Source organism: Ursus maritimus, unplaced genomic scaffold (genome assembly GCF_017311325.1).
Source record: "Ursus maritimus isolate PB19 unplaced genomic scaffold, ASM1731132v1 scaffold_1, whole genome shotgun sequence".
NCBI classification, from domain to species: Eukaryota; Metazoa; Chordata; class Mammalia; order Carnivora; family Ursidae; genus Ursus; species Ursus maritimus.
In genome coordinates, this window is record NW_024423343.1 from 64,114,556 (window position 1) to 64,136,172 (window position 21,617).

The 21,617-nt window shown below is 37.5% G+C and overlaps 1 protein-coding gene across 1 annotated transcript in view; it reads right to left on the minus strand.

The window, feature by feature from the left end:
* The window catches only part of CSRNP3 (cysteine and serine rich nuclear protein 3), a 69,248-nt gene that overhangs the window by 9,361 nt on the left and 38,270 nt on the right, over nucleotides 1-21,617 (minus strand). Inside the window, exon 2 of the mRNA XM_008687046.2 lies at nucleotides 8,393-8,652. Coding sequence (XP_008685268.1) covers nucleotides 8,393-8,652 — 260 coding nt within the window. The remainder of the gene's footprint in view (nucleotides 1-8,392; nucleotides 8,653-21,617) is intronic.

The window sequence follows — 21,617 nt, forward strand, 5'->3', positions numbered from 1 at the left end:
AGCAAGAACAAAACCCACAAAAATAAAAACACACCCTTTCAGCAGTTAAAAGGTATTCTTAGTAATAAAGTCTCTTGGTTATTACAAAGTTATTAACACATGTAAAAATGATAGTGGAAAGAAATGAGAATGTGAAAATAATTCAATTCCACAAACACTGGTTACTGTCTATTATAGTGATGATAATGATGTTGAGAATGACCCAAGCTGCCATATATTGAAAACCAGTCACTGGGCTCCATACTTTATATAAATTATCTCATCCAATTTGTACAACAATCTTATGAAATATTTTTTTAATAGTTGAGAAAATTAAAATTGAGCCTTGAGAAGATAATTTGCCAAAGTCTAGCTAGTGACTGTACTGAGAATCAAACTCAGGTCTATTTGACCTCAAAACTAAAGCCAGGCTCTTGAGATCAGTTGAGAGTAAGAATTCTTAGGGGAATAATAGAACCCTATACAGAAGGGGAAAAAAGGACATAGTTGCAGCTACAATCCAAGAGCTGATCCCAGCGCTATGGGGTAGCAGACAAAAGAGCAGTACAAGCTTCCTTAGACTTAGCTCATTCAGAAATGAGAAATATGATTCCGACACAGAGAAGTAGAGCTCAGAACAGAAGAAAACAGGAAGGAAGCTAAAGATAAATGACATTTCTTTGGGCACCTATTTTGTGAGCATGTGGTGGAAGACTTTCTAATGGAGATGGCAGCAGAAGAAACTGGTCCAAGTGATGGCTACCACTGCTGAACTTTCTCAGCCGACTTCTAACTCATTTACCCTGGCCTGCATTTAAGTAGTACAGTACACTGCCTAGTTTTGTAATAATATATTATTTTTGGTGATTAGCTTTATATATATCTCCCCCAACATAATGTGCACACATTGAGAACAGAGACCAAGTCTGTCTTGTTCACCACTGTATCTCCAGCACTTTGTTAATTGCAGTCTGATAGTCATTGATTAATAAATATTTTTGAATAAACGAATGAGTGAGTGAATGAGTGAATGAATGAATGCTTAATCCCTATGCTCTACCACCAGTCACTGTACTAGGTTTCAGGATTTACAGATGTATGACAGTTCTGCCATCTAAAGAACTTCCGGCCCAGTGGAGAGATGACCATGCAATAAATATGATATAGTGCAGTAAGGGCAACAAATTATACGTACAAGTTATAGAAGCAGCAGGGAGGAGGAAATGATAGACAAGTGAAAGCGTAGAGACAAGGATGCAAAGAAGAATTATTTAGTTTCTATTCTGATTCCTTGGTCTCTATCAAGGAGAAAAACCCTCAAACCAGAAAGGGAAGAACAGATATGTTAGTAAGGATTTACATATAAAAAAGAGGTGGGGAGACAGTGAGATAGTACTCAGCTGTTTTATGTAAGAATCCCCAGGTCCAGGCCATTCACGCTCTTGAGCAATGAAAAAGCTTGAAGCTATGGTTGCTCAGTCTAATATGTGTGAAGGTCTATGGAGAAAGGAATCAAAAGATGATCAAAATGGGAGTGAATTGTTCAAAAAAACTCCCCCTAATTCTAGGTAATATTCTAGAAAGGATTATTTAAACGGATGGTCTCTGTACATTTGAAGAAAGAGAGCAGTGACTACTGGAGTTATCGCTGAGCTCACTAAAGAGAGAATGTCCATTTGTCAAATTAAACTCTGTGTAGAACGTCAAGCTGTAAAACAGATAAAAGCGGGAGTAAGGTACAGAGGCCCAACCTCAGGAAATACAACGAGAAAACCACTGATCTAGTCAGGAGATTCTCAGACAAAATTTTTTATATTCTTCACATAGAAGGGCAAAATGCAAACTCATTCATAAGAGTATGGTTGGATACATGAATCTTTAGTTATTTGAACAGTTGAGAATGTCTCTAACAACAGTGACGCTCAGCTCTTTCGCATCAGCGGTGAGGCTGGGAAGGGGGTGTGGCACATACACCAACACGTCTCAGTGGAGGTCAGGGTGGCACCGTGAAAGGGAAAGTCCTCCTTTCCCCTTGAGGATCACTACTCTGAGAGGATATCCTGAACTTGACCCTGTCTTGTTAAATATAATTTTTAAATCATATCTTGGATGAAGACTAAGGGGTGGGCTCATCACATTTGAGGATGACAAGATCAGGTTTATTCAAAGTAAAGAACAAACTTTATTGATCACTTTCTGTATGTCATGTCCGGCACTAAGGAGGATTCTTGCCTGGAGATGGATAAAGTTTTAATTTATATGATGATGCTGATCTGATTGACCCGGGCTTTGTTTTGTTTGCTTGTTTTTGTTGTTGCTCTTTTACTTACTTACTTAATATGAACAAACAAATCGATCAAGGTCCAAAAAGCTACTGTACCTTTAGTGTATATTCAGGGATACAGCATCCACCACTTGGGAGGGGAAAATGTAACACATTCCTATATACTGGAAAGATCCGATCTGGAGTACAATGTCCAGACCAAACATCATATTTTGAGGTAGACATTAAGAAACAGCATTATATCCAGGGGAATCTAACCAGGGTGAAAAGTGCCTTAGGAGGATTAATTGGAAGAACTAAGGATGTGTAATCCTATAGAAAGAAACACATGGAGCCCGTATAACCCACTTGTCAAATATTGGCATATCCATCACCATTGCTTTCAAACACTTGGAGTTTGGAGAACAGGGGCAGGATTTATTCTGTGTGCCTAGAGCGCAGAATTAGGGTCAAAAGATAGAATTAGACGGCAGCATTCTGGTCAACGTAAAGAAGAACTTTCTAACAATTACAGCTGGATAAATAGCATTGGCTCTCTCCAAAAGCAATGTGCTCTGGGTCATCAAAGATGTGCAGCAAGGTTTTGTACTGGACATGGTTTTGTGCTATGAGTTGGGTAGACAATCCAGTCACAAATTCTCTCGCAAACAAAAGAAAAATATTCATATCCTTTTGATATTCAGTCAAATCTTATAGTCTAACTCTTCTGTTCATTAGTTGTTAATTGCAGGTGGCAAATTGGAACCAATTTAATTATACCCTCAAAGAACCAGGAAGATTTGCTTGTTTTGTCAGCCTTTAAGAATTTCAACAACCTGAATTTATAATATATCTGTTGCTTCTGTACCACCACCAAAGTCACCAGAAAGGATGATAATATCAACATATAAGAAGTATAAACTTCCATATGTTCTGTTATCCTCCCTCTGATTTAGACCACCATTGCTTCTTTTAGTGGTGGCTATTAAGCCAAATGAATCCAACAGTGTGCTGGTAAATACTTAACAATGGTGTCTCTGGAAAAAAAAAAAAAAGTTCTAATATGTTGTGTTTGTCAAGTTCCATGGTGTGAATAATCTCATCATGGCTGATTTCAAGCTACCATTGGGAAGACACATGCCCAATACATTTTAATGAGCAACCTTTGTGAGCTGGGTCTAGCATAGCACTGGCTGCACTCCATAGTTTAATCAGGAAAATCAGTTCGATCGACTTCTCTTGAACCAGAGGATCAATGTATATTGCACAGGAGGAATGTAAATATTTGATTACATATGTTTAGTTGTTCCATTAAAATTAAAATACCAGCAATATTTTGAAAGAACATATTCTTCAATGCTTTGCGTTTGTGCAGGGCTAAAGCCCGGTCTCTCAGCCTCCATCACTATGGTTAGGTGTATTTTTTCTGTACTTGTCAAAATAGGTTGTGCAGATGACATGACAGGTATTTGGCAAATATCAAAGTTTTTCATTTGGTGTTGGAGCAGACCTCCATTTAGGGATACATTCTGGAAGCTCTGGCATTAACTATGCTCTTGAGCAATCTCTCCAGAGTCCAACAGAGAAGTTCTGCAGGGATAAATGGAGTTCAAAAATGCCATGACCAGCAGTCTCTGACCCATCTAATAAAGAACTATACAGTATGATGAAATAGTTAAAGACAAATCCAAAAATTTGGAAACTATAGATTTGAGATAATAACCTATGTCACCCATCTCTCACAAACCCCCAATCCTTCATATCTTCTTGAGCATTTGGGATATTTACCTAGAGGTTAGTAAATCACAAGACTGTTGAAAGGATATAAGGAACAGGGCTGGAGGGGAAGGTGGAGAATTATGTCGCATGAGTGAGTCATTAAGTGAATAAAGCACGACCATAAACATAAAATTTCAAGTGAAGAAAATTTAAATAGAGATTTTTAAAAGGTTGATCATTAAAGGAAGAGTTACCACCTGACAACTCTTGTTTTATGAAGAAAGAGAGCAAACAAGCAACCATCACTCAAGGAATACATACATGACTGAAAAATTGGGAAAACTATATAACTCTGGGAAGTAATTTGAAATGGTACAAGAGTGGAGACAGACTCTTGATTTCAGAAAGGAGAAAAAGAACAATCAAGGTTGAAAAAACATTGAGAAAGAGAGCCAGTCAAAGCTGTGAAAGCTAAATTAAATTTCCTAGAACAAGGTAGTAGAATCCAGTAAGATATAACCCAGAGGCAATTGGAATGCCAAGGCTCTTTGGAACATAAATGGCTGCCTAATGCATTTTACAGATACATGCGAAATGGGAATAAAGGCTAATGTAATTGTTCAACAATGTGGTGCAGATGATGAAATCTAAGCACTTAATTTGGAAAAGAGTATAGTATTAAGACGACTGCCTTGATTACTGTGAAGAGTATGACATGTTTGAACGGGCTTGACAGGGAAAGCGGACTATTCTCTGTAATTCAGAAACCTAAAGCTAGTTATTTCTTCTAGGAACAAGCATTTATTCATTCAGCTTTCTCTACTGATTGTTTTTTGACAACGTTTGGAACACCAGCACTACTAACAAAAAAGACACTTGAATCCCCAAATGGAATTGGATTTGTACTACACATCTAATTGCATATATTATTTCCCAATGTGTCTAACTCATAATTTGATTAAGAGATGGATTACTCAATAAGAAGCCATTTTATAATGAGAAACTAAATTCCTATCCTATTTTGTTTCCAAAATATTTATTATAAGGGAACATCAAGAAGTGGGTAGTGTATGTCTCTGTTTATAAGCTTTCACTAGGAAGGCCCCATCAGAAGGGATGCCATTGCATAAGTGGGTTTTCTATTTGGAACCTACAGAAACACCCTTCAAAGACTTGGAGGCACAGTGGAAAGAGAAACTTCTCCTTACTGTTCTAGGCTGTTGGTTCTCAAATAAGTAAAAGGAAACCACTCGGTTCCGTGTCCAGTGAGTTTTCTGTAGTGTTGTATCTGGTCTCCGTGGGGAGGGCTTTGGAAGGTGTTTGTCTTGTCAGATGCTGCCTTCTCTCTTCTTACTCAATAGATAGTTCACTGCCACTCACAGAGGACCACCTCCAGTCAAAGCCAAAGTGGAAAAGTTTGTAACACTCCTTGCTTTCCTCTTTTGACCCCTCTCTCTGCCAGTGACACTCCTGCTGCCCCAGTGAAAATAATGGAATCAAGTTAGCTATGTTTATTTTATTCCTTATTCTAGAGGTATTAATATTTCAAGACAAATGTTACATTAAAAGTGAAATTTCAATTATCCAAGTGATTATTTTTGGATAGCTATGTTTTTGGATAGCTAAGTTTAGATTTTGGATAGCTAAACCTTAGACAAGTATAGTCAATGATATTTTAAAAATCATAAAAGTTAATATACTAGAGGAATTGTAATTAAAATATACAACTCTTTTTTCATTTGGCCTTCTTGGATTTTTTTTTTTTTTTAGCAAACTGGTCCACATTGCTGTGATCTTTTAAGTTTGTGTGATATCTTTCTAAGTTTTTAAATATTTTCAGTACAGTGAGGCTAAGATCAGATAGCCTTAGAATCCCATTATCTTTTTGCTTGGTATTCATTTGAAAGGAGCAATGATATCCAAATGTCTTCTGTTTATATCTTCACCAACAGGGAAAGTTGCATGTTTTCACTTATCAGTGACAAACTAAGCCATGACACCCACTTGAATGACTGCCTCTCCAACTTCCAACACTAAGCACAATAAAAAAAAAAAAAAGATGAATCAATAGGAGAATGCTTTTTTGGGCTCTTCTTCTCTTCTTCAGCTTATTAAAGAAAAAGCATAAAAGTAGCTGAATACAAATTATAGTATCGTAATATATTACTGCCTGATATGGAAGGTTCCTATAGGTGTGTGGTTCTTCCTAACATTCATCACATGTATAATGTGCCTCAAAGTTCACCACAATAAATCTTTTGGTTCTCAGATAGAATTATAGTCTCCCAGCTGTTAAAAACCACTGCACACAGTACCAAACCCCAGAAAGGTACGACTCCCTATAGGTACAGAGATTGTCTTTCCCAATGCCTAGGGGGGATAATCAATTAATTTTAGAATAGGAAGTAACAGGATAATATAACCAGTTTTCTATTGAGTGAGTCAGTGTTTAACATCATTGTGCTTCTTTTTCTTCAGCACACATGGTCTCATAATTTACCTATCCCACTGGGTCTTTGTTAAGATTAAATTGAATAAAGTTTACAGAATGCCTGGCAAATAAAAAATCACTTAATGAATGGCAGCCATTCCTATTGTTCTGCCAATATTTGAGTTTGGAGAATGACTTTATTCTTTGAGTAGAGCGTAGAGCTGGTTTAGAGTGGGTTAGAAAGGCAGAGGGTGGATTTCGGAAGCAAATCTAAGAATAATTATTAAGTTAAGCTATATGCAAAGCAATCATGAAAAACAACAATAAGAGTGGATTGCTACCAAAAAAATTTTAAGAGACTTCCAATGACATTTGTCAAAAATACACCAAAAGAAATATGAGACATGCTCTAGGCTAGGTTGTGCCTAGCTTAATTTAAGCAACTGCCTTCTTATATGGTTGGGAACAAGGCAGATACATAAATTGCAAGATACATAAAAACAAGGTATTTTAAAACACACAGCACACCTCTGCTGCCTGACTTTATACTGGGAACTAAATTTAGAGGTAACACAGGTGTGTTTATTGGTGCTTTAGCTATTTAGTAAGAGGCTCTTTATGTTAAGTATCCTGAATTACCTAAAAAACATTTCCTTTTTCAGTAGATAATGATGGGAGAGCATTTCCTATATATTAAGAGGCTGATGGATCAGTACAGATTTAAAGACTGTCTTTGGATGATGAAAAACATTTTCTGAGCTGTGTTTCTCTCCACTTCATCTCTCATGTGGCCTGGACACCTCCTTGACATCTCTTTAGTAACTCAAAAGGCTCTCCAAAATCAGTTATGTTCAAAAATAATCTCATTATCTATCCCTTCCCTTCCAATCCCAGGCCTAACCTGCTCCTTTTCCTGAATTCCTTGCCATAGCCTCCTCAGAGATAAAGGTATCATTACCCACAACCTGTTCAGTGTTATAAGCCAGAAGTTTAGGAGTCATTGTTGACCATACCTCTCCTTTCCTTTCAAATCCAGCCTGTCATCAGGAACTGTTGATTTTACTTCCTAAACTTGTCCCTCTGTCCATTTCTCTTCATCCCCCCCTCCCCTACCATCGTCTGTCTAACTTCCCATCATCTCTCTCCTGGTTTACTCTGGTAGCTTCTTAACTGGTCTAACACTGTATGCTCCCCTACCAGCATGGCGGCTCTTACCCCAAAATTATTCTCACATCATAGCATGAACCCGATTATATTATTCCACCCCATGCTCAAACTCTTGGATGACTTTTGAGGTTCTTAGGAGGAAGAGAAAAAAAAATGCCTTAACATGATCTACAAACCCCATCCTGCCTTCTTCACATATAATTTACTTCATGAATCACCTATTCTTTTTGTCTCTGCTCCAGCCACCCTAGCCCTTGTGTGCTCACTGTGCTTCCCCTAGCACAAGGCAGTTCTGGCTCTTCCCACTACCTGAACCACTCCTGCCAACCCTTTGGCTTAGTTATCTGTTCAAATTTCAGTTCAGTCGTCATTTCCTTGAGGAAACCTTCCTTGACCTCTGGACCATACCAGTGTTCTGTTTCATACTTTCATAGCCCCTTGCAACTCTCGTTTATAGCACCTAATGAAGCTATGATTTGATTTTGTCTACATGATTGATATTTTTCTTTCCTATTACTAAGAAAGTTCCAGGAGACAGGGACCACATTTTGATACCAGTTGGCCCAACCCAAGCATAGGGTCTATGACCTGGAAGTACTCAATAACAAATATTTACTGAATGAATAAATAAATGATGTCAGGTAAGTTTTCCACATTGCTTTCAGTGAAGACACTTTACTGTTTTTGCTTAAAAGAAAAAAAAAAAAAAGCCTTAGCAGGCAGTCTGTTGTGTAAAATGTCCAGTTTGGTCAAATGTGAAAATGGTTAATTCAACCAAATCAAAGTAAGGATATGAAGTTTTGCAAAAAGTAAGTTCCTAAAGCTTTTTTTACCTTTAGCTTTAAAGAGTTCAGCTTTTCCTCCCTGAGGTGTTCTCTCAACATCTCCCGGTGGAGCCGCTCTTGTTCTCTTGCAAATTCACCAAGAGTGTACTGGCGCACGCTGTTATGGCGGCTGGACATGCCCAAGGTGCTGCCCCCTTGACTGGGCACACTCGTGAAGCCTTGCCTCCTGGTGAAGTAGTACACGGTGACACAACTGAAATGCACATTCTTTGTCCTTAGCCTCTTCTCTCTTTTGAGGATGGAGGAAGCTGAAAGAGAAGGAACAATTCAGTGAACACCCAGGGCAGCAGTTTTCAGATGAGGTGAAGAATTAGAAAGTGCCATTTGATGATATTGAATCTACGGTCAACCCTTTTTGACTAGGAGACACAAAAAATGTTATATCTGAGAGCTGGCGCAGATTTCTATTTCCTTTCTTAAATTTTCTTCTAGCTGTAGTGGAGTAGACTTTTAAGTCCTCTATAATTGCAGTCTAAGCAAACATATAGGAAAGTTGCCAATAGTCTATGAGTCAGTGGCAGGGTTTAATTTTATTTCCCCTAACGTCTTAAGTTTTGGCTTTATGGTTTTCACATGAGTGGCATCATACTCTGATCAGAAAAGACACACTACAGACTCTTATATTCTGGATCTTATTTTGGTATCGAGGGCACTTGGCATAGAAAAATGTCTATTTACAAATTTTAGAAATTTTCAAAAAGCAATAAAAACTCACAAAAAAGGCTCAGTGGCACTGTTTAGATATTTTTACAATCTAAATATAACAAAGCTTTCATCTGATAAGAACCACACTTAAATAGCATTACAGACAGTGGGATTTTAATACAAGTATACACTGAGACAATTGAAGATGGTCATGAAATACATCAGAACCTTTATTATTAGTTACAGGGACACCAAGATGCATTGAACATCCTGGAAGTTTGAAATACACGCTGTAGTTGAGGAAAAGAGAGCCACACATTATAAACATGAAATTTTTGGAGTTGGAAGACATGCTAGACATCATCTAACCCAGTTCTTCTATTTTATAAAGTAGTCTAGACTTGCAGGATTTGAGTGGGTTTTTTCAATGCAGGTAGTTAGTGGCAAAGCTAAACTTAAACCTAAGAGCCCCCAATCTGATGCCGTATTATATGACGCTTCTCCATTGGGGAAGGTAAAGTACCCCGAATTGAGGAGAATGCTCTTATGGGTCATTTTTCCCACCACTGCCACCAGTATGTTGAAGTTCTAGCCCTCAATACCCCAGGCTGTAACCTTATTAGGGAACAAAGTCTTTATACAAATGATTAGTTGAGATGAGGTTGTTAGGGTGGGTCCTAATCCAGTACAACTGGTGTCCATATAAAAAGGGAAAATTTAAACACACATGCATAGAAGGATGATGTAAAGAGACAAAGGGAGAAGTCCATGTGAAGACAGAAACAGATTGGGAGTGTGCTGCAGAAAGCTATGCAATGCCTAGGGCTACCAGAACCTGGAAATGCAAGGAAAGCTACAGCTTTCCAAGAGAGCACGGTTCTGCTAACGTGTTGATTACAATCTAGTCTCCAGAACTGTGGGATAAGAAATTTCTGTGGTGCTAAGCCACTGAGTTAGTGGTACTTTGTTTCTAAACTAACATGCATGTTCAAGTAGAAAAATAGAAACAATAAATAGAGGAAAAATCCTTGGATAGCAACAAGTAATATAAGCTAACATTTATGGAGAGCTTCCCAAGTGCTGCATCATGTAAAGAATTTTACATGAATCATCTCATTTTATCCTTACATCTCCTTGGGTTGGTATTACCCATGTCTCCATTTAAGGAAACCAAGTCATCAAAAGTTAAATAACATTGTCAAAGTCACGTAACCAGTAGTGAAGCTGGAATTCATTATTCCAGGATGCAGGCTCTTAACCACCATGTCACAGAGAGAGCTGAAGCCCCCCTAAGGGAGTTGAACAAGGCTAAGACTTGGGGTTATACTCCTTCTGGTAGATGTCAACTGCTGCTGCCGTCAAAGAGGATTTTGATTTAGAGGGCTATATAAGCAATGAGAGAAAAGAAACTACAATACCACTTTGAATTTGTATAAGAATCTTCTTCCAAGTTCCTTTGTCTCATATCCCCCCACCTCACAAAGCATTCCAAACAAATACAGAGAGGGCTATTATGATTCATCTCATTTCATGAATTGGTTTATTCAATAACTATAAACCAAGGACCTACTATGTGCCAGGAACTTTCTAGATGATTGGATATATTGATGAAAAAAAGAGATGGTGATTCCTGCCCACATGCAGCTTCCATTTCCAGTAATGAGAAACTCAGAATGAACAGACTCAGAAGTTTACAGAGTTAAGAGAAATATGACATTTGGGCAAGAATTTCATTTTCCCAACTTCTTCTCTTCTCTACTGTTTTACTTCTCCAGAGGAGATTGCCAGAAAGTAAAGGCTTTCAAACATGTACACAATTTTCCCATTTTATTTATGTATATGTTCACTGCACATACTTGTACTCCTGGCAGCAGAGACAATTTTCAACTTTGATTTAAAAGCTCTGATCTGCTTCATAACGATATGTTTAAATCATCTCAAAACAGGGAAGAATTTGTCAAAATGTAAAAGATTACCATAGAAAGAAAAATTCAACAACCTGCCTAGTAATCTGCCACCCTATCAGACAAACTCATCCGTCACCACCTTATAGCAGGCAAGAGCCTCTGGTTTTGGGGTGATAAGCTTCAACCTTTTCACTCTTGATATCATAGAATGATGCCCTTAAGATATTGCCTTTCAAGGCCATGACTTTACAGTTTAAAAAAAAAAAAGATTTTAATGAACTCATTTAAAATAATTATAAAAACCTCTCATGATTTTATTACTTATTTTTTAGACAATTCATGGTAGTCTAGACAAATTTTCTTTTTAACATTTATTTAGATTTGTACCTGTACTTTTAGATTATAAGAATTCTTCAATCTTCTGGATGAACCTATTGTGATATGAATCTACTATTTCCTAAAAAGTCAGATTACCTTTTCCCAAAAGACAGTTTAGAGAAAATTTTCTAAGGCTTTGAGGATAACGATAGTGGCATACTGTCGAGTCCCTTCCCCTGGGCTCTTGGCATTGCTAACATGGTCAAAGTGTGTTAGGATTGGATTGGTGTCAGTTCCTATCCACGAGGGTTTATAATTCAAACCTGTGCTTATCCTTGTCCTAGAATTTGCATATTATAAATAGCACTATAAGAACAATGACTGAAATGCCTATGGAATATATTTAAAAGGAAACCTTTGAAATACTATAAGATTATCCTTGTGGGAGATATTTTAAATGTGGCTTTCCTGAATATAGGAGCCACCCACGTCTCTCTTCTGATGATTGAATCGGAGCACTAGAATGTGCCTTTAAGGGCTATCTCCTGCCTCCAGGCCCCAATTTGACAAACATCACAAAATGAAGTCATAAAAAAGAGTCTGTGTTCTTCAAGCTTGGGAAAAGCAGGCCAAATTCACTCAGCACATCTGCCTTAGGGAATCTGAAACCTCTCTCATATGCCTACCTAGTAATCTGTGCCATTTGCAGAGGGATTGAACTCTACTTTGTGTCTCTATAGAGTTCACAATTTACTTTACCACTGTGAGGTCAAAGAGCAAGTAGAAAAAGGGTGAAGGTGTCTTTCACTACTTCTTTGAAAAAATTAGTCTATTTTCATACATGATACTAATTTTTCATGTCTTTCATTCCAATTTCTTTTATCCCATTCACAGTTACCACTCTGAAGTGGAAGTGTCTAAATGCAACAGTACTACGTATACTGCTCAGGACACAGTTCCTGAGAACACCATTGTGGTCCCATGGTTCCCATCAGGATCCACTGGTGTTACTGTAAAATGATCACATATTATGGAGATAATATCGAACTTGGTAAACTAAAGGCCTAAAGACCACAGAGTGACTGATGTTGGTTATACGCAGAATATAGCCTTCCTAAAATAATGCTTTAGAAGTGAATGGAGAAGAGAATTGACAAACTGCCTAATTCACAATGCCAGGATAAGAATGTAAGTAGATAAAATAATCTGTGCCATAAATTATATAAAGAGTTCATGAGCAGAGTGGATTAGAAATGGAAGCCAAAACCAAAAGTTGGACATGTGTTTCCAAGACCATCCAGAGAAGCCAGTGCTTTGATGAGACAAATATTCTGAATATTCTGATCCAATAGAGATGAATATATCAAGGTATCATAGTTGAATCAAATTAAGCTCTATGAAAATTCATCTGACTTTGCTCCACTTTCACCCTCATAAACCAACCTGTTCATACAACTTGGAATACATTTTCAGATCAACAAAACTCTCTAGTTGACTCATTAATTTGATCTCTTGCTGAAAATAATCAAATTTGTTTCAGATGTATAAGTCAGTCATTTCTGAATGTGGTTAGTATGTGTCATTCCGTCTGAGATTGTGTTCTCAGCATGCAAGAGACCATCCTGTGTCTGGGCCTGTAAAACTGAAGACCAGATCTCAGTCCACGGATGCCACATAGCGCAGCACTCTGGAGCAGCAAGCCAGTTACCTTCTCAAGGCACTTGTTCTTTTTAGTGTCAACAACTATCAGCAAGGCACTGGCATAGCCAGAAAGGCAGAGAGTGGTAAACAGAGCTATGTTTTTTGGCACTAAATTTAGTACATAGAATTTGAAAGTTTGTGGTCCAGTCTGATGTTGAACAAGGGACAAATTATGGAAAATATGAATTCTACCATTTGGGTCTCAAGTCAATAATATACTTCTCTCTCCTATGCACCATGCTCAAAAGGAAAATGTCAGATTATTTGTAAGTCTATATTTTATTTTTCACTTATTTGGGGGGAAATTTAGCCTAAGCAAAATGAGATTACTGAAATTAACTTGTTATCTGGTAAATCTTGGGCAATAAAAACTCTTGTTTTTTAAAACATACACACCAAATTAATCAGGGGCCCTGGAGGTGTGCATGCGGCTTTTACCTTTTGAAGAACAAATCAGGATTAAATCTGTTATGAAGTCACGAAGCCTAGTTTACAAACAGAAAATCCAGTTTCACCAGAAAGTATTTTGTATAAAAATTAACCTAATAGTTCAGCTATTACATCAATTTCCAAAGGTTAAAGTCATTAAGATTAAAACAAAGTATGTCCCTAATCTTTACAAGTGACTTCTGCAAATGGCCTGTGAACATATTCTCATGTCTTCTCCAGCTTGACATGATTGTCCAGGTTGACCCCTCTTGAGTAGGTGTCAACCACATGGTCTCAAATTCTAACCACAAGAGTGAAAACAGATCCAGCATCCAAGAAATACAGGAGTAGTTTCTTTGAAAACGAAGCCTAGTTTGCTATTAAAAGCAATCCTTCCTTGTTCTAATTCTCCCCTTTTATTCTTTTAAGTTATATCCTCAAGTTTCCTGAATATACTTGCCCCAGTCACATCTTTCATTATTTTGCCCAAGTAAGGTATTTAGGGCAGTAGTAAATCATTCAAGTGGGAGAAATTCCACAGGATTGATAATAAGGAAATATCTTGGGGCATGAGTGAATGAGAGGCAAGACAAAAATAAAGAGTAATTGGGGATATTTTCCTTCTGACCACAAACAAAATCCAAATTACCTTAAGTATGGAATGTAAAGCGATCTATTATCTATGGCTAAATTGTTATTGTGTACTCAGCATGTTATTTTATACTCAGTTACAAAGGGTAAAAAACGCATACACACAGTCACAAACAAAAGAAAGAGAAACTCCCAAACAACTAGACAGGCAATACTGGGGTCTACCTAATATTTTAGAATTGAAGTGCTTTGCATTTCCAAAAAAGTAATCAGAATTGAGACAGAATCAATAAATGTAAGAAAATGTCAGAATCCTCCAAATAGATGGCAAATCAGGGTTCCCTCCCCCCTTGTATTACTGCCCTTTTACTCTGAAATAGCATTCAAAAACAAAAATCAAGGAGAAATAGCTCCCACTTACAGGGATGCTCGTGATGTCAAATCCAAGTTTGTATTTGGCTCCCTACAGTGTGAATGATAGCTCCAAATGCTTTTAAAATTGTAGCACATCTCTCTCCTGAGGCTCTAAATGTCACTCTTCCCCATCTCAAACCAACCAAACAACTGTGTGCTAGTAAAGGGGCAAACAGACTTGCACCATATAAAATATGATAAGAACCAGTCATCATTCTGATTTCAGTCCTTCTGTAGAGGAGGAATAGTTTTATAATTCTTAGGCAAGATTAGGTCATTTAATCATTTAGCTACACATATTTTCCATTTTAATATTAAGTTGAAAATATTCACAATGGATTGCCCTCAAGACTGATCAAGTCTATTGTGAATTGCAGCTTCTAAGTGAAAAAATTCAAGATGACACCCTTTTGTTTAAGTCACCAGTTTGCAAAAACAAAACAAAACAAAACCCTTCTCATCTAAGACTGTGTGCAGTAAGTATTCTATCAAGATACGTCCAAATACTGCACATGCAATTAAACAAAACAAAATCAGCAAAAATAGAAATAATAAAAAAGATGACCCTTGAGGCTGGATGACTAAAGCTTTGTTTTGGATCATGAACATGCACGTCACGTCGTCATCCATTCACTCTGTCGGCTACGTCCACACAAGCAAGTGAGAGAAATGCACACAGGGGACGAACTCTCTCCTGAGCCTCTCCAGACAGCTCCAGCCCATGCAGCTCAGACGCTGCACGCTGGATTTGACATTATAGGGGTGCTTTAATAGCATAATCATCTATTTGCAATTCTCAGCTTAGAAAAAAAGAGAAGATTTACCACCCAAGGTTTTGATGTGAATTCAGAAAGCTGCATGCAAAAAATTAGTCTAAGTATAAACTTTGACCTCTCAGCTTTGATGTCATAAATAATTAAAATGATTAACTCCCAAAGAATGATCATTTTTCAGAACTAGCTATTTTTCATGCACACATTTCTCTTTTATTAAAGATGTCCCCTGCACTTTCCCCTTAATTCTTGGGAATAAAAGAAAGGAGGGGGGAAGGAATCATTTGTTCTCATATGTATTAAGATAGAAGGACTAAATACTGTATTTTAAAGTTATAAAATTGAAATTGAAAAATTGAAGGGTCAAAAAAAATTTTTTTTGAAGAGTTTTTATTTATTTATTTAACAGAGAGAAAGACAGCCAGTGAGAGAGGGAACACAGCAGGGAGAGCGGAGAGGAAGCAGCAGGCTCCCAGCGGAGGAGCCCGATGCAGGGCTTGATCCCAGGACCCTGGGATCAGGCCCTGAGCCGAAGGCAGACGCTTAACAACTGAGCCACCCAGGCGCCCCGAAGGGTCAAAAATTTTAAAAAGAAATCATGTTCTCTTTTGTATAAAAAATCTTAATATATAATTGACGTAACATTGACCCTCATCCCACTTGTATTAATTTGGCATTCTACTGCAAATGTGTTATGACCGCAGAGTGCCCTAGCCATCACCAGAAAATGTGACTGATATTGGGGATGGTGAATTGCCAAACTAAAACAAATTTAGATCAAACAATAGATGAAATAAGACCACTAACGGAATGATTTACTGATTTTCATTCTAATTTTCCTTTTTTGTCAATTCATCCGTAAATTTACAGTGACTAGTATCATGAATTTTGCGGTTTGATGTGCAGTCTTCCTTCTGGTTCCATTTTGTCTTTATGTAAGGCATCATTTAAATAAAATTTATAAGTTCGAATCCTTCTATATAATATTCGAAACAAAATGTAATATGATAAGGTTTTGTTAAATCTAGGCCCTGCATTCCACTCACTTTTGCCCAGAGCAGACTGGAAATGGGGACGTTTTCTCCCCTGGTCCACATATTCATCTAGCCATCAGACACTGTTACTGGTTAGAGCTTTTTTAAAAAAATTTTGACCAGATCAATTCTTTTCTCTTTTCACATTATGTACATTTCCTTAGATAATATTAACGTTTTCCAAGGAACCTTGAAGATCTCTACAGAGTCCATGTTAAAATTTGCACGTGAAACATATGGAACATACATGGTTATGGAGGTATTTATTTGTCTTCACATTTTTATTTTATTTTATTTATTTTTTATTTTTTTAAAGATTTTATTTATTTATGTGACAGAGAGACAGCCAGCGAGAGAGGGAACACAGCAGGGGAGAGGGAGAGGAAGAAGCAGGCTCATAGCGGAAGAGCCCGATGTGGGACTCGATCCCGGAATGGCAGGATCACACCCTGAGCCGAAGGCAGACGCTTAACGACTGCGCTACCCAGGAGCCCCTGTCTTCCCATTTCTAAAGGATATTTCTTGATCGTAAGCATGTCATATTGCTCATGAATTAGAGAAAACATTATCCTGTCCTGGAACATGGAAAATAATACATTGTTAAATAATGTAATCAATTAAAAATCTGAATGCTAATAATTGCTAAGATCCATTGTACAGATTACATCCATGAGCATCTGCATTTCTCAGTTCCTCCATTAATATTTTCAGAATTATGTTTATCTACCTCCTAGGAATATTACCAGGAATAATTACCTTTGTAAAAAGCCTTAAGAATCACAGACGGAAAACATTACATATGCAGAGTACTACCTTGGTGATGCCGTTAAACTAAATAAAAAGAGTATTCCTTCATTATCAGTGAGAAAATAAGGACCACCTACTTCCCAGCTTGTTTCCTTAATTTCTCATATGTGCAATTAAATCCTAAAACTTCATGCTTAAGAAACCCATTTCACTACTACTAAAGTAGGAGCCATTTCTAAAATATATATACTTATACTCTCATTTTATTAAAATCTCAACGTGGATACCATCTTAAGACCATAGTGTTTCTTATTGGGGAAAAAGGTAGTCGTTACTACACATAAATAATCGTAGCTCTGGCTGCAGTCCAAGATGTAAGCACTTTCCTCTGCTGTCTCAGCAATTCTCCCGATGTCAAAGACACATTAAAATAAATGGGAACCATATGGCTCCGCAGCAGAATACCCGTACTCTTACAACCGAGAGGGCAATGCAATTCATTACCACCATCGGAGAAATATTTGGGGGACATGGAATATCTCAATGCAAAATAAAGCTGCATGAGGCAGGCCATTTGATTAAAATTCACACACAATGACAGAGGAGACATTTGCTGTTCTTCGGCTCTACTAACCTGTTCTGCCGCTTTTTACATTTTCTCAATACCAAGAGCCTCTCCTGTTAGAAGAATTAAACAGCACTTTCCACCTGCTCAATGACTTTCCCACACAGTATCTCATCTGGTCCAACAATACAGCCCCATCAAGCCTAATATATCATGATAATCCAGGTCAGAACGTCACCTAACAATAACGAAAAGCAAAATAAAACCAAACCTTCAAAAACAAGAGCGGCAAATCTTTTCTAACATCCAGTCATTCAGGAAAGCAACACTGAGTCAAAGGTTATACGTTGAACTTTGACCTTTGCCAGGAAAGATGAAATCTGGAAGCATTTTTTTTTAATACGTTAGACTAAAAAGCCTTTACTATTTTTATCCCAAGCAGAAATCCAAATCATCGAGAAACATAAAAGGAAGAAATTCATCAATGCTGTATTACCGGCTCCATATGTCAGAAATGTAAGTTTAAAAAAAGAGATGCAGGCCTGCAAAGTTGGGATGAAAGATGAGGTTGGGAATGCAGTGGGAGGGGGCAGCCGGGGTGTTTCCTGACTGTCAATGAGTGATTTGGGAGGGCTGTAAGCATTAAAAACAAAAAGAAATTTTTAACTATGATTTTTTTTCTATAAATGTACATATTTTTTGATTGAGCATATGCTTGAGGTTTTTAATATTGCCCTTGTTGTATGTTACAATATTTTTTAAAAGTATGAATTGCTTTAGCATAATGTCTGGCATAGAATTATCAGCCAATATCTACTAGAAAAATAAAATTAAGACTCATCTCAAATGTCAACTCCAGAAAGCCTTTCACAGACCCTCTAAGAATGAGGTGAGTGCTTTTCTACACATTTCCAGATCATCCTTGCCTTGGTACTGGTAGGATAAGTGTGTGTTTCTACTCTACTGCCAGCTTTGGATGTAGAGTACAAGGACTATATCTCACTCCCTGGGGAACGCTCAGCATACAACACACCAACACACTGCTGGGCGCCTAGGACTTCCTTGATTAGTGTTTGTTTAGCTAAATTAGATGAATGAATAACTGAACTCTGGGCTAAGCACATATATACATTTACTAAATATGATTTCCTTAATTTTAAATGGTAAGGTGACATTTAACAGCTTTCCCCTGAAGCTCCAGGGTCAACACATTTTCCTTCCTTCCTTCCTTCTAGTCACTTCATTTTCCTGGGCTACTTTTCAGTGAAAAAAATTTTTGTATTGGAGAGAGGACACATTGCTCTCATGGCTTGAGGGTACACATAACTTTTGTATGAGAAACCATTTGAAATACACTATATTTTACATATCAGAAGATCTAACATAACAAACCAACTCTGGCATCATAATAAACCTCTGAACAATCCATCAATTAATGTGCTTGTAAATTCAACTCTAAAAAGCACAAGTAGTTGGTAGGGGGAAGAGTTACCTGAGTATTATAAAATGATTTTGAAAGAGAAATCCTGCTGATAAAATATCAGTAATTAATATGACCTCCAGCAAAAACATGACTGAAATTCCTGCCTTTAGCAGTCCCTTAGTGAAAGATCTACTAAATGATTCTCTCTTAGTATTTAAATTGTCATCTTTGCCTCAGAGCAGTGACTGCCCTGTAAAAATAAAATCATATTGCTGAAGATTTATTAATTTCCTATGAAATTTTATAATATATAGTCATATTGTAAGACAGATAATTTTTCTTTTTGGTGGGAGTGGAGATGAGACATAAGTAAAAGAGGCCCAGATGACTTCCTGAGACAAGGAGCAGAAATAAGCAAGGAGAAGTCTAAATTTCTATTGAAATATAAAAGCAAGACAGAACCGAAACAATATGGGCTAGAATAGAAGTGGAATGAAGGCAGAAATCTGTCATGTGTGGGACTGATTTTACACTAAAGCTAGAAAGTTTTCCTGTTGATGTTTCATGGATGGGGGCAAAAGACACGAGACTCCTGGGTCCAAAACAAAGTTTACTGTTCATAGCACAGCAAACGGCATGAGCATCATGTTTCTGTTGGTAGTCCTTGTCCCCCAAATTGTCCAGAAGCAATATGGAGAGACCAGAGAAATGCTACACATAGGAGGTCTGCATTATACCAAAGGCATAACGAGCCTGAGAACCCACTGGTTTTTAGCATGCAACAATCAGTCCTGTTCTTTGTCTCAGGAGGATACATAACCTCATCCCTCAAGGTTGCTTCCTACAAACCCAATGCTGAGAAATGGCCCTGGGAAAAGGGGTCAGGGCAGTGCATCCCTGACATCCTCAGAAAGACACATAAGAATGCAAAAACCTTTGGAGGAGTGTTTCCCAACAGAATTTTTATTTATTTTGTTCATTCATATATCCTAAGCACCTGGAATAGGGTTTGGCATACAGTAGATATTCAGTACATAGCTGTTTAATGAATGAGTGGGATTTATTGATGGGCTTCTACTCTTATTAAACACTGTAATTCTTGTGAAATGATCACTTCACAGGCATGCATATTGTAACTACCACTTAGTATGCAAAAGCAATATTCACAACACACGAAGAAACAATCTTTCCTGCAAAGTGTCTATGAACTAAAGAGTTCCTTGAAGAATGTTTAGTGAGGTATTTTTATTCCTATGAAGTAGGGCATTTTTTCCCTAGGTCTCTTCATAGCTCACGCATACTTCCCTTTGTAAATATCTTGTCAAAGGAGAGAATCAATCCAAAGATCTTTAGAACAATTTTGGCAGCTCCCAGGAGTGGTATCAGCTACAACATTACTATCACATCTATGTGGCATGTAGGGACATATATATATATTTCCCCCCCTTAGGTATTCTCAGGTATCTCCTGTGTGCATAGCAATCCCAAAGGATCCATATTTGCCCTTTTCTATGCTACTCTTATGACATGTGGGTTATTTGTTACAAGAAATATATTTTGTTTTTCCAAAGCCAAATGTAATCTCAGGTTTGGACTGTATAAAGAAGGAGGGAAAGAATAAAGAGGTTCCTTTTCCTTCTACATTTTAAGAGTTTATATTTCTTGGGATGGAAATAAAAACTGAGCAGAGTAATGAGCATACCATATTTTATAAAAGCAGGATTCGACCTCTTCTACCTTTAAAGAGCATCACTTCTCAAAGACTTCTGTTTTGTCATCTGGAGCAAACTCAAATTCCAAAACCTGGTTCTCAGCATTCTCCACTGACCAGTCCCTCTGATTTTGTTCTCAAATACATAGTCTTCAGTGTCTTTATGTCCAATTTTTAAGTGACTTACACCAGCAAAATATTCATCATTGACCCCTCCAGAGACCATGGCACTCACCAAAGGGGCTCTTGGAGTTTTGAGTTGGAGAAGAAAAAAGTGAGAAGCAGAATCCATTTAGGACCAACCCTGTCTTGGCCCCCAGACTTCTGGCCTTTGGTGAAGGATTCAGGAAGGATAACACGGGATGTTTTTTGAGTGTGTGAATAATCTTGGGAGAATTGAGGGACTACTATTATTCCCAGATGGTAGCGGATATAATTACTTTCCTTCAACAGTTACTCCTTTTTCTTTAGTAAGTTATTGGAATTGAGACAGACTGGAGGAGGCCGGAGGTAGCTCTGAACAAAGAATTCTCTGGGGAAGGGAGGTGCAACAATCCAGGGGTGCCCCGGGGCAGCTTGGGGGTATTGGGGAAAGATGAAAGAGGACTCGGTGAACCTGTGGTCTAGTTTAAAACTGCATGAAATCCATTACTACAGCAATATAATTTCCATAATTTATACATAAAATAAGGATATTGGTATACATGCCAATTGTGCTGACAGAGGTATGGGACCACAAAAATTTGGAAAACTACTAGTACACAAGACGCTAAGCTGACTAAAAGACAAACTTGACTACTTTGAAGGTATTGCACCTATCAGTGAAGTTTTATTTGTATGTTTACCATGTGCCAAAGACATTTCTCATTGCTTCATAGGTATTAATTCATTGAATCCCCAAATCAATGCAATCATGGTTTGAATGGTAGAACTGTATTAATTTTATAAAGAAAGG